Below are 11,454 nucleotides of genomic sequence, written 5' to 3'. Positions count from 1 at the left end.
TTATCTTTATCTTAACACTAACCAGCCCAGTGTCTGGTAACAGTATGAATTTCATAAATGTTTGTCAAACAGAATGTTCTCTCCAGAAGTTTCTGGAAGGATTAGCCCATGACACAGAGTGCCTGGTTTATTTAATCTGTGTTGCTAGTAAAGGGCTAAGATGGTCCTCAGGTCTCATTCCCACAGAAAACCCAGCACCAGCAGCCTTTCTACTGGAAGTTTCCTCAGGATAGATGCCTTCTAGTGTTCACAGTTAATACTATTTTCCTTGTGGTCCAGGGAATCCCTCGCATAATAGTGCATCTTCTCCTCAGGTCTTTAAGCTGTACCCCCAGCCTCTGGGATGGCTGGACACAGGAAAAAGAATTCGTGATGCTTTCACAGTTGCAAGACTTCCTCCAAAAAACATTTCTCTCTCTCTCTCTTAGTCCTCGTCTTTCCCTTTTCTGCTTTCTTTGGTCTCTGCCTCTCCTCTTTCCCTCCTTTGTTAAGCACTTCTCTTCTCCTATTGTCCCACCGCATTTCTTCAGTAACACCGTTTCGGTTTCTCCCGCTTCCCTTTTTCTCCACATACAGCCTACTGAGCACGGTTCTCTCTCGTTTAGTCTGCTTCTCTGCCCCCACTCTCACTGGCCTCCCACCTCTCCTCGCTACCCTGCAGGAAGCTGAGACTCCTCACGAAGCCTAGAGATGGGATGGTAGGTGGGTGGGCACTGGCGTTGCGGTCCCGCCCCTCAGTGCGTGTGTGAATGTCTGTGTGGCGGTGACGCGGTGCCGGCGGCGGGGGAAGGAGGCTGGGCCCGCCAGAGAGGATCGCTGGGGCTGCTCGGCTCCTGCGCGCCCTCCGCTCCTCGCCGCCTGCCGAGGCGCAGGCAGAGCGCAGGCGGTGGCGGGCGGCATGGAGAGCCTGCTGGAGAACCCGGTGCGTGCCGTGCTCTACCTCAAGGAGCTCACGGCCATCGTGCAGAACCAGCAGAGCCTCATCCACACCCAGCGCCAGCGCATCGACGAACTGGAGCGGCGGCTGGACGAGCTAAGCGCCGAGAACCGCAGCCTGTGGGAGCACCAGCAGCTGCTGCAAGCCCAGCCACCGCCTGGACTCGTCCCTCCGTCGCCAGCCCGGCTGCCGGCTATACCGGCAACCCCCACTACTGCCGCCGCCGGGGCCCAGGAACCTCTCCAGAACCACGGACAGGTCTCGCCTGCCTCGCCACAGCCCACACCAGAGCAGCCACCGATTCAGCACCACGGACAGCTCCTGGTGCACCCCCAGCCGGGCCCCAGCGGCAGGGCTCACGCACCCCAGTCACCCCATCAACACCCGGTGGTGCCCGTGGCCGTGGCCGACAAGGAGAAGGAGCGTCCTCCGAGTTGTTGCGCGGCCGCTGGAGCCCTCCTTCAGCACAAATCCCCCGCTACCCTCGGCAAGGGCGTCCTGAGCAGGAGACCCGAGTGAGTGGGGAAGAAGGGATGGGGACTGTTGTGGTGGGAGAAAAGGGAGCAGATGGGTGTGAGGGGGTGACGAGGGGAATTCTGGTGCACTGAAAGTCTGAATTTTCGAGGGTAACATGAAGTGAAGGGGTGAGAAGATATTTGGGTGGGAGGAGTGTGTCAAGGAGAGTGGAGGAAATGATCTCCGTGTTTGAGAATGTTTGAAGGATGCTGGAGCAAAAGGGAGTATTCAGACCACCGCCGGGAGCAAAGAAGGAAAGAGATGGGTTTTAAGTGATTGGGGATATTGGGATCTGGATGGTTTTAAAAGGACAAGATTGGGAGGAAGTTGGGGTGAAGTTAAAACTGAGGGAAAGAGAACAGCTGAAGATTTTTTTTTTAAGTTAGGAAGAATTTGGGAGGGAGTTCAGATAGTAAAATGATCTGAATGGAAAGTGAGCTATGAAAAAACAGAAGCATGCCAAAGAGGCTTGTAAAGAGCTTTAAAAGACTCAGGATCCAGGAGGGGTCTAAGAGGATTCAAGAGGCAGGGGATAAGGAGACAGTGGTGTGATAATGGGGGGCTGGAGATAGAGAAGAATGAAGGGTGGAGGAAACAGTTTCCAGAGAAAGGAGATGGCTCTTTTAGTGATGCAGTGGGAGTCAAAGCCAAGAGTGGCTTATTTGGGGGTGCTTACTCTGCTCTGATTTGAGGGGACGTCTTTCTTCTGAAACCCCATAGAGTCAAAGGGGTGTGAGAAACAACCCCCAAGTCAATGGAGGATTCAGCTACAGCATGTGAATTCAGTCTAGTTAGAGCTTTCCCATCTGACTCAAAGAAAATTTCTGTGCAGAGTGGTTGGCAATCATGGAAAGAGAACAATGAGGAGAAAGACAGTTGGCAAACGGAGTTGGTATTTGGATGCAATTCTTGCTTAAATCTCTGTTGTGGCTGGTGACTGCAAATCTTGCCTTTCCTGGTTATCTGGTGATAACTGGAATCTCTCTGGAGACTGGGCTCAGAGAGAAATGTGTAAATTAACCCCCGTGAGGGACTCTAGGACCTGAAGCTATTTACTCCTGAGATCTATGAACTAGGAACATGGGAGAAAGGGGTGGCTGCAATATTCTCTCCTCTGTCCTGGGAAGGCTATAACCATGCAGGCTCCCTTCCTCTGATTAGACAGGTGATGGGGAGATTGCAAGGAATACTGTCTCAAGAGGAATTAGTACCTAGTCAGCACCTATACCTGCTAATTGCGATGCTGAAAGAGTTGGGTAAGGTGGGGAGAGAAGGAGAAAGAAGAATCAAGAATATCATCTTCATTCAGTCTCGACGTGCTTTAAATCTGGGAATACTTGTGATGATTCAATGTATTCCTTAGAAGCTCATTTTGTCCTCACATCTACTGTAAAGTGGAGAGGCTGGGTCAAGGCACGTTTACTCACAGGATAGATTTGACCAGAACCATGAGGTCTTGGGAGTGAAGAGCTAGGATGTCTTGGCAGAGCTAATGCATTTCATCCAAGTGCCACGAAGATGTTTTCCTCCCAGCTTCCTTGGTGCTCTTTGTCCTTGCTTCAGTTTCATGGTTTTCTTTCCATATCTAGCATAAAAAACAGAAATCAGTTTCCCTCAATGCCTATTGGTTAGCACAATGCAACATTCGTCCAAGATACTATGCGGCTTTTCCTCCAAACAGGAGGAAAAGGGCTATTTCATTTCTCTGGAGGCAACCCCAGCTTCCTGGTAATTGTGGATCTTCACCTGACTCCCTTCTTCATGCTCTTTGGTGAGTTCTCCACTTTCTTTGCACGTCTTTAGTGGAAGAATTCCTTCAGGGCTGAGGAAAAATAATTTTTCTTGGGTAATGACTTTGCTATGCCCCCCCTCCTCCCCAAGTACCTTGAAGAACTCAGATATTCCTACCCACATGCTTTTGCAGGGAACCCAAGGATTTAGGAACTCCTGGATTCCTAATCTGGCATAGTGCCCTTATCTTTCCTTTTCCCTCATCCTGCTTTAGCTTCCTAAGAGAGCAGAATAAGAATTAAAAAAGCATTAGAATAGAGGAAGAAAGTAGAAGTTGCTGGACATCTTCCACTCAAAATTGTACCAGGCTCTAAGAGGTTAATGCCACCAGAAGTTCCTTTCTCCTAATCTTCAAGGTTTCCCAAACCTGGACACCCAGAGAGGTAGAGCACGGATATGCATGTTTCACTTCCTCACTGCAACTCTCCTTCCTCTTAGAAGTGAAATAATGAGCAGCTAGCTCCACAGCCGAATGCCCTTTGGACCAAGCATTCCCTCCCCCAAGTTTTAACTAACTTCACCCCAAATTTCCCCCTCAGGAAGGAATCATTTTTATTGACCACATATGTGTCTCCATCTTTGTTACCTGAGACGCTCACTTTGTTTGTCCTCTGCTGTGCCTCTTGATGGTGCAGAGCTAGATGCAGCCAGCGGGCAGGGAGAGAGCTCCAGGCCTAGGGTGAGGGAAAGAGAAGCGCAGAGCCAGCAGGGTTTTCTTTGGTGTTTCCATGTGGGAGCTCCTTGGAGAATTTGTTCTCAACTGGGTCTGCCAAAGTATGAGGAAGAGATGGTAGAGGGGGAATCGTTGATGGTAGAGCATCGTTGCAATGTCCATCTATTCTCCTGCTTTGCGTTTCCTTCTCTGGTCTGATTATAGTGAGTATATGGGCTTAGCGGGGTTGCTGATGGGTGGGTGAGGATTACCCGGAGTCAAGACACTGTGTTATATGCATTATTTCATGACATAATTTGTTCTTTTTCCTGGAACTCCTCTTCCTGGCCAAAACCAGGAGCCCTGGGGAACCCAGAGCTGGGAAATAATGGATTGTTTAATTGTCATCTGATCTGCATTAATATGCAGTTTTGCTGCTCTCCCTCCTTCCAGCCAGGGAGATGTGAAGGTGGTGGCTGTGGAGGTCAGGCCAAGGAAGGCACTGTATGGGGGCGGCGTGCTGAGATAGCTGTGTGTGTGGGGGGGCTGGGGGTGAGTGCAGAGACATCATGGAAGACACTCGAGGGGTTAAAATTCTTTCTCTGCAGGCTTCCTGGCTCTTGCTAAGCTCCAGCCCCCACTGCTTTTGCCTCTTAATGAAAACAGCAATCGTAGCTTCCTCCTCTTTATTTTTTCAATCAAGGCTCACAGCATCTACAGAATTGATTATCCTTCTGGCTCGAGCCAGAGACTCGGCCTGACTGGCCTGACCAGCAAAGTCTCCTCCTAGCCATGCAAGCACATGACCCTCCCCAAAGCTAGTGGCTTCAGAGTGACCACAGGTTCTCTATTTGAGCAATGTCCCCATATGCCAGGCCAGGCACTTAGAACCCATGGTTCCCAGGCCATGGCCATGTCCCCAAGTCCTTGGGCAGCTGACCACTGGAGACTGGGTAAAATTCTTGCATTATAATTCAAAGTCAGATCCTGGCTGGAACGCCCCACCTCGAAGGGACTATGACGTCGCAGTGACCAGCAGCTCCTGTCCTCCTGTCCTCTTTTCCTTTCTTTGTCTTTTATACTCTTTTCCCTCACTATCTTCCTTCTTTCTCTTTTTTCTTCCCTCTTCCTCCTTATTTCTCTCTCCCTCAAACATCTTGTCTGCCATATTTTCTTCCTTCTATCCTCTATATTCATTCCTCTCTCTCTCCTCCTATCCGGTAAGCATGGCATAAATCTTGAGTCATCCTTTGAGCTCCATGGTCTCAAACTGACTAGGGCTGGGATGGCCAGAGGATTACTGCAGGTGCTTCTTAGCTGAGCTGCTGAAGATGCTGGTGGAGGCAGATGCCTCTGCTCTTGCTGCGTCAGGGGGTCTGTTTGGAGGAGGCAGGCTGTGACCGGCCCATCCTGGGAGCTATTAAGAGAGTGTGAAGATCTGTCAGCCAGTCAGTTCTATCAAATTCATTCAAAACCCTGCAGTCTTCGCTGTGGAAAGAGAGGAAAGAAATAGTCATTGCTTAACATACATAAGACGTATATCTAGAAACATTTAAACAAGTATAAGTAGGATATCATTGCCTAGATCTATTCCCTATCAGATAGGGTAAAAAGGGTGAGGATATACAGCGTGTTCAGAGTCCAGAGGGAAGACTTTTTTTGGTTGGAGTCAGGGCTTATGTCAGGAATAGTAAGAGCCAAGAATAGCTGGAAAGGGGACAGAGCCTGGAAGACTCAATCCACAGAGATATCTGTATTGCATGTGTACCTCACCCCATTCTCTGACGGTGCAGTCCCTCCTCCTCTAATCATCTCTCACCAGCCTGAACCCTGTCAGCAGGGTAAGAAGAGCTGTGACACACACACAGGGCCTGTCCTGCCTCCGCGTACTTGCTGAAAATGGGCCAGACCAGAATGAGGCTCACCAAGGGAGGGGTGTGTGTCATTTCCCTCAGCTGGTAGCTACAGCGTTGGCACACCTGTGCACATTTGCTGCTCCCTACCTTTCTAAGAGTCCAGATCATGCATCTTTCCTCCCGTTCACCTAAAAGTCACACAATTCAAGAGAAACAAGTCACCCCTGGCCTCTGGGAAACACTCGTGGCTCTCTCCTCCTCAGCAGTCCCGCACCTTGCCGCACCACGCTCTCCTTCCTTCCTTCCAACCCTTCCCAGTACCAGACAGCTAATACCACAGGGCCTCACAGAAGCATCCTGGCATGGTTCTCCACTGGCTTGAAACCAAGCAAGAGGAGCAGCAGTTGCTCTTGCTGATTCAGCACATATCCGTGCAGCCTGAGTTACAAAGGTCACTTATGAAGAAAGGCGGGGGGATCTGGTCTGGTGAGAGGGAATGAAAGGGAGGATGACGGAACTTAACAGTTGGACCCAGGGCCTGGAGAGAGACTTGGATCCTGAATTTAAATCCCATGTACAGATTTTCAGACAGAACAGGTCTGAATAGGTCTGTTTAGGACCCCTTGGTGGGGTCCTAAACATTTTCTTGCTGGGGCTCAAACATAATTTCAGTGGCCCTGGACACAGAGCAGCAGCAGCTTAGTAAAGGAGGTCCGTAGCAAGAAGTTTGGGGGTTACTCTTTTTTGGGGGTTACTCTCATTGCACTTGGCGGGTCCCCAAAGGCAAGGCTGTCTGGCAGGATTTCCAAGGCTTGGGTCACTGCAGCTCCTTCCTCCTCTGCTTCTGGAAAGATGCACACAAACTGCAGGTTCCCACACAGGCTGCAAACAGCGCCTTGTTTCCACAGAGAAAAATGGGTGACCCTCTCTGTGGTAGGCAATGAGGACACAGACAGCAAAGGATCAGGAGTAGAGCGAGGAAGAAATTAGATTTTTCAGACTGAAAAGAACTTAACAAAACCATAACATCATGGAAGTTTTAAGATCTAGGTGGTTAAGAAGCTGGGCTTTGGAGGCAGGCATACCTGAGTCTAAATCCTGCACCACAGCCTTCCAGCTAAGAGGCCTGATACTTGCGGCTTATCTTCTTTCAGCTTCTGTTTTTTCATTCTTGTTTGTTTTATTTTTAACATACAGAACTGGGGTACAGGACAGAGGTGCAGGGGCAGTTAGAGGACTCACCAGAGACAGAGTGGGGAGCAGAACAGGCAGATCCACTGAATACACTGCTGAGGGGAGCAGGGGGCGAGAATGGAGCCGTCTGCTGCATGTATGAGTCACCTCCCTGCCTGGGGATCGAACTTGTGCTGAAGCAGCTGCCACTAGCTTTCTAGTGCTGTGCTTTAATCCACTGCGCCACCAGGGAGGCCCCTGTTTTTCATTTCTAAAACAAAGAATAGTTATCTACTTTAAAAGCCTTGTAAGGTTTAAAAACGAGACAGTCCCACTTGCCCTGGGCATGTAATAAGTACTCAATCCACTGGAGTATTTTTACCGTTAAAGAAACCAGGGCTCAAGGCTCATTCAGACAGATCACAGCGAGAGACGAGTCCAGGTACAGGGTGCCCTCTGTCCTCCCAGACTACCTTACCCCCGTGCCATTTCCTCATCAACCCCTACTTCCGGGCATGTGCTGTCCAGTTATTCCAGACACGTAAATGTGGAGCTTTCCTGTGTAGCCAGCCAGGACAAAGGCACCGTCCTTCATGATCTGGGGTCACTAACCTAATAGCTAGGAAACGCTTCCTGAAGTGCAACTTGAACCTCTTCTGTTGCATGTTAAGATTATTTGCACTTCTCTTAAGGATGTAGAAGATCAGTTATCTAGAACCCCACAATAGTAAGAAGACCTTCCCCCTTTCCCCTTTTCTAAATGGGGACACTCATCAGGGACAGAAGTGGAGAGTTTGGGGACCGAGTCTGAACAAGGACACCACCACCTCTTTTCTAGAATGAAACCTGATCCATTCCTCCAAGTCCTTCCATCTCAGGGGTAGAAGGGGGAATCTGTTTTTGTAGAACCTGAACAAGTAGGACTCTGAGACCAGGAAGCTGCAAACAACAGAGTGGGCTGAGGAAAAGGAGAGGCCTGGTGTGCTATCGGGGTATTCTGGGGATGGCTGGGGAGTGGGCAGTGTGGGGGGGGAGGACTCTGTTTTCTCGGGTCTAGAAACTCGGGCAAGAGTTTCTTCTCCTAATGGTTTTCTTAGAGGAAACATCTAGGAAAAAACAAAAAAGATGGGGGCTCCTAGAATTCTCTCCGAGGGTGGCAATCATGGCAGTGGGCCACTGTGGGTAAAGCCTGCTCTGTGAGTGCAGAGAGTGGGAGGATGAGCTGCTCGCTATTGCTCTTTGTTTGCAATAGCCCAACCGGGAGGGTTATGTAACTGCAAGGCCAGCCTGTGCGCTGAGCGGTACCCTTCCCTCCCCACGGACAGGAGACTGCTGTGGGCACAGGGCTGCAGGCCCAAGTCCCTGCCCACGCTCTGTCATGCCATCAGGCCCTTTTCCCTAGACCACAGCTGCAGGGGCTGGGGGGCTGGGGGGGGAGGGCTTTAGGAGCTGGAGCCAGGGTAACTCCACCCCCAGGCCCCTGAAGAGTCACAAAAAAACATCAGAGTTGGAAAATTCCTATAAAGGTCATTTGGTCCAAACTTCTCATTTGGCAAACGAGGAAACTGAGGCCTGAGAGGGAAGTGACAGGTGCCCCCAAACTAATCAGTGGCAGACCTAGAACTAGTGTTCTTGACAATATCCAGGGATCAAAGGAACTGATCAGGACTGCTCTGTGGGTATGCAAGGCCAATCAGGCAGCCAGTTACACGGTTTGGAGGGCCCAGGGAAGAGTCCTGCCTTCCAGAATCCTCTATGCCAGAAACTCCACTACTAGAGATTCATTTGCTTAGTTCAATGTTATTTCCCTTATTCCAATTATCATTAAATTCCCCTAGGGTGGGACAAAAACATGTTTATCTATACCAGTCTTTTACACTTCAGCACGAAAGTTTATTTGAGCAGTTGCTGAGAGAAAGTTTCATAAGGGAGGAAGCCATGACTAAGGTTGGTGAAGGAGGCTCACAGGAGTGGAAAGACTCTTGGGGGAGGCAGCTGAGAGCCTAAATGATCCTTCTTGCTGCTATGTTTGGCAGGGAATTGGCATTGCCATGCCTGGGAGGGGCCAGGGTGCTCCCCTGTCCGCTTGTCTTGGTACAGTTATGACCTGGGTGTGGAGGAGACACTTTCCCAGGGAGCTTCATGTGCCAAGTCATGTGGTAGCAATTTAAGGAGCATCCTGGTGTTGGGAGGCTCTTTTGATTCTTTCTAGATCTTAAAATAAATTTTTGGATGGCAAAATCCACACCACCCTGTTGGGGCTCGCCTATGGTACAGGTGTGTGGGCAGGAAGGGACAGCCGGCAGTGTGGTCACTGCCCCGAGCTGAAGAGGTGGGGAGGAGAGGCTAACTCGACATCTAGCAGGCATCTGATCAACACTGGTTGAATGAGTAAGCTCTTCGGATACACACAGGACATAGCACTGATACTTGCGTGCAGGGAGAGAGAGGATGGTGTGAGAAGAGCTCAGTGGGAGGAAGACCCTGCTGGAAGAGCTTAGCAACAGCAGTTTAGGTAGCTAAACACATGTGAAAAGCTACATCAGAGGCTCAGCTCTTAAGGCCAAAGGGAAGTAAGAGGGACAAGGTGCTACTCCCAGTAACAGAGCACCCCAAGCCTCCCCATGAGCAAGGCGGGCCCTCCTTGCCTCTGCCCCGCCTGTGACCAGCCCGGTGCTCTTCCTGGAAGCTGCATTAGGAGTAAGCCGTGAGCACCTCATTTCACACACACGTGTGCACACACGTGTAGCTTTGCCCACCTGTCACACTACCTATGGCAACGGGTCTGTGAGGATGGGAGGGAAAGGAAGCCCAAATTATGGTCATGTTTCTGGGTAGAAAGATACAGAGAGCTGGATTCTCCAGTCATCATGTGACCTGGGAGATTCAACATGAACCAGCCTCGAGCTCCAGGCCTCTTTTTCCTGGGAGGGAGTGTTGGCTCTGTTCAGAAAAACCTTAGGACGTGGATGGAGGGTGCGTGGCTGTGTGGAAGGTGTGGGTGTGTCTGTGGGACCGAGTGGGTATGGCTGCGTATGGGGGTGTGTCACTGCTCTGGGAAGACGGATGACCACCACATCACCACAAGGTGTGTAGGCCTCACAGCCTTTACTGTCTCCTGGTGACACCTTGGTCATCACATTGTCAGGATTCTGGGTTCCTTCTCTTTTCTCTGTAAAACCTGTGTCATCCCTCCTGGGGAGTCCCTGCTGTAAAATGGGGTGAATCTACAGTGCCTTCATGCCTGTCCTTATATCCCTCATCAGTCTCAACCCGAAGGACATGGGCCTGAGGATGAGAGCTCCTGGAAAGGCTGCCTGGAGGGCGGTCAGGTGCAGGGTGGACATCCGGATTCTACTGAGATATCTGGCAGCTCAGCAACGGGGCAGCAGTGTGCCACATGGCAGGCAGCAGTGTGACTTCCCCGGCACCTGTGTGGGCCCTGGCACCACACCACAGCTAGGGCTTTGACTGGGTCACGTCAGACCAGCCGTCCCCCTGCCTCCAGTCAGAAATGCCCTCTCCATCCCAGGCAGAGGCACGGGATTCCACATCTTTTCCTTGATGAACGATTCCAGTCTACCACAATTTTCATTCAGCTCATCAATTCAACGCCATGATTATTTTAAAACAGCAACAGCAACAAAGCCTCCACAAAGTGGCTGGGAATCTCTTGCTCGTGTCTAATTTCCGTGTTTCCTGTGCACAGCTGGCTTTTACAATGAGCTGTGCTGGATGCTCCAAACCGGCCCATTTTAGTACCTTTGCCATTTTTGGTGCTTCTTAACTCCTAAAAACCCACCAGGGAAGGCTAAAAGGGACTGCCAGAGGCAGGGACATGCACCTAAAAAAGGAACTCTCTTGCCTTGAGTCCTGACGGGGGTGCCCAAGCTCACAGACCCCGAGTGTAGCAAGCTTGGTGCAACCCTTCCTCTTTGGGCCTTGGCGTCCCTTTGACGCTCAAAGCAGACATTTTTTTTTGTCCCTCCTCCCCCCCATCTCACCAGTCTGTGGCAAAGCAGAGCTCTTAAGAGGCTGTTGCAGCAGGAAGGACTCAACTTGGAGGTGAAGAATGACTTCCAAAGCATAAAGGCCTTGGGAACGAAGCTCAGGATGGGGACAGAGGAAACACAATTCTCACTCAGGAGAAAAGGGTGGCTTCCATGCGCCCAACGTATGGCGGCCCTGGCAGGCTTGTCGGGGACCGATGAAGGAAATTCTGCCGGGGCTCGCACCTCTAAGTACCCTAGGGATTTCCCCTGGGCTCGACTATTCCTGCGGAAAAACCAGCAGCTGGTGGTGAGGGCTCAGGGGCAGCCCCCTCTCTCCCTCCCACGGCCCCAAACTCACTGGCTAGCTAGCGGGCCTGGGGGAAGCCCTTGCTGCTCTGGCCGCGTTCCCCGGGGGCTTCTCCGTGGGGAGGACGCCGAGTCAGGCTCCCGGCAGTGTGGGCGGGTTGGCGAGCCGCTGACAAGCAGGCTGGAATCTCCCGGCCCACGCGCCCCTCCCCGCGCTCCCCCGCGGGGGCG

The 11,454-nt window shown here is 51.2% G+C and overlaps 1 protein-coding gene across 1 annotated transcript in view; it reads left to right on the top strand.

Annotated features, from left to right (window-relative positions):
- The first annotated feature begins 495 nt into the window (after positions 1-495).
- Positions 496-11,454, top strand: part of IQSEC3 (IQ motif and Sec7 domain 3) — an 87,808-nt gene continuing 76,849 nt past the window's right edge. The window contains exon 1 of the mRNA XM_012732319.1: positions 496-1,452. Coding sequence (XP_012587773.1) covers positions 899-1,452 — 554 coding nt within the window. The 5' untranslated portion in view covers positions 496-898. The remainder of the gene's footprint in view (positions 1,453-11,454) is intronic.

The sequence above is a fragment of the Condylura cristata genome, unplaced genomic scaffold (assembly GCF_000260355.1).
Source record: "Condylura cristata isolate star-nosed mole 26May11 unplaced genomic scaffold, ConCri1.0 scaffold00034, whole genome shotgun sequence".
NCBI classification, from domain to species: domain Eukaryota; kingdom Metazoa; phylum Chordata; class Mammalia; order Eulipotyphla; family Talpidae; genus Condylura; species Condylura cristata.
The sequence above is the reverse complement of the archived record's forward strand: the minus strand, read 5'-3'. Positions and strand labels throughout refer to the sequence as shown.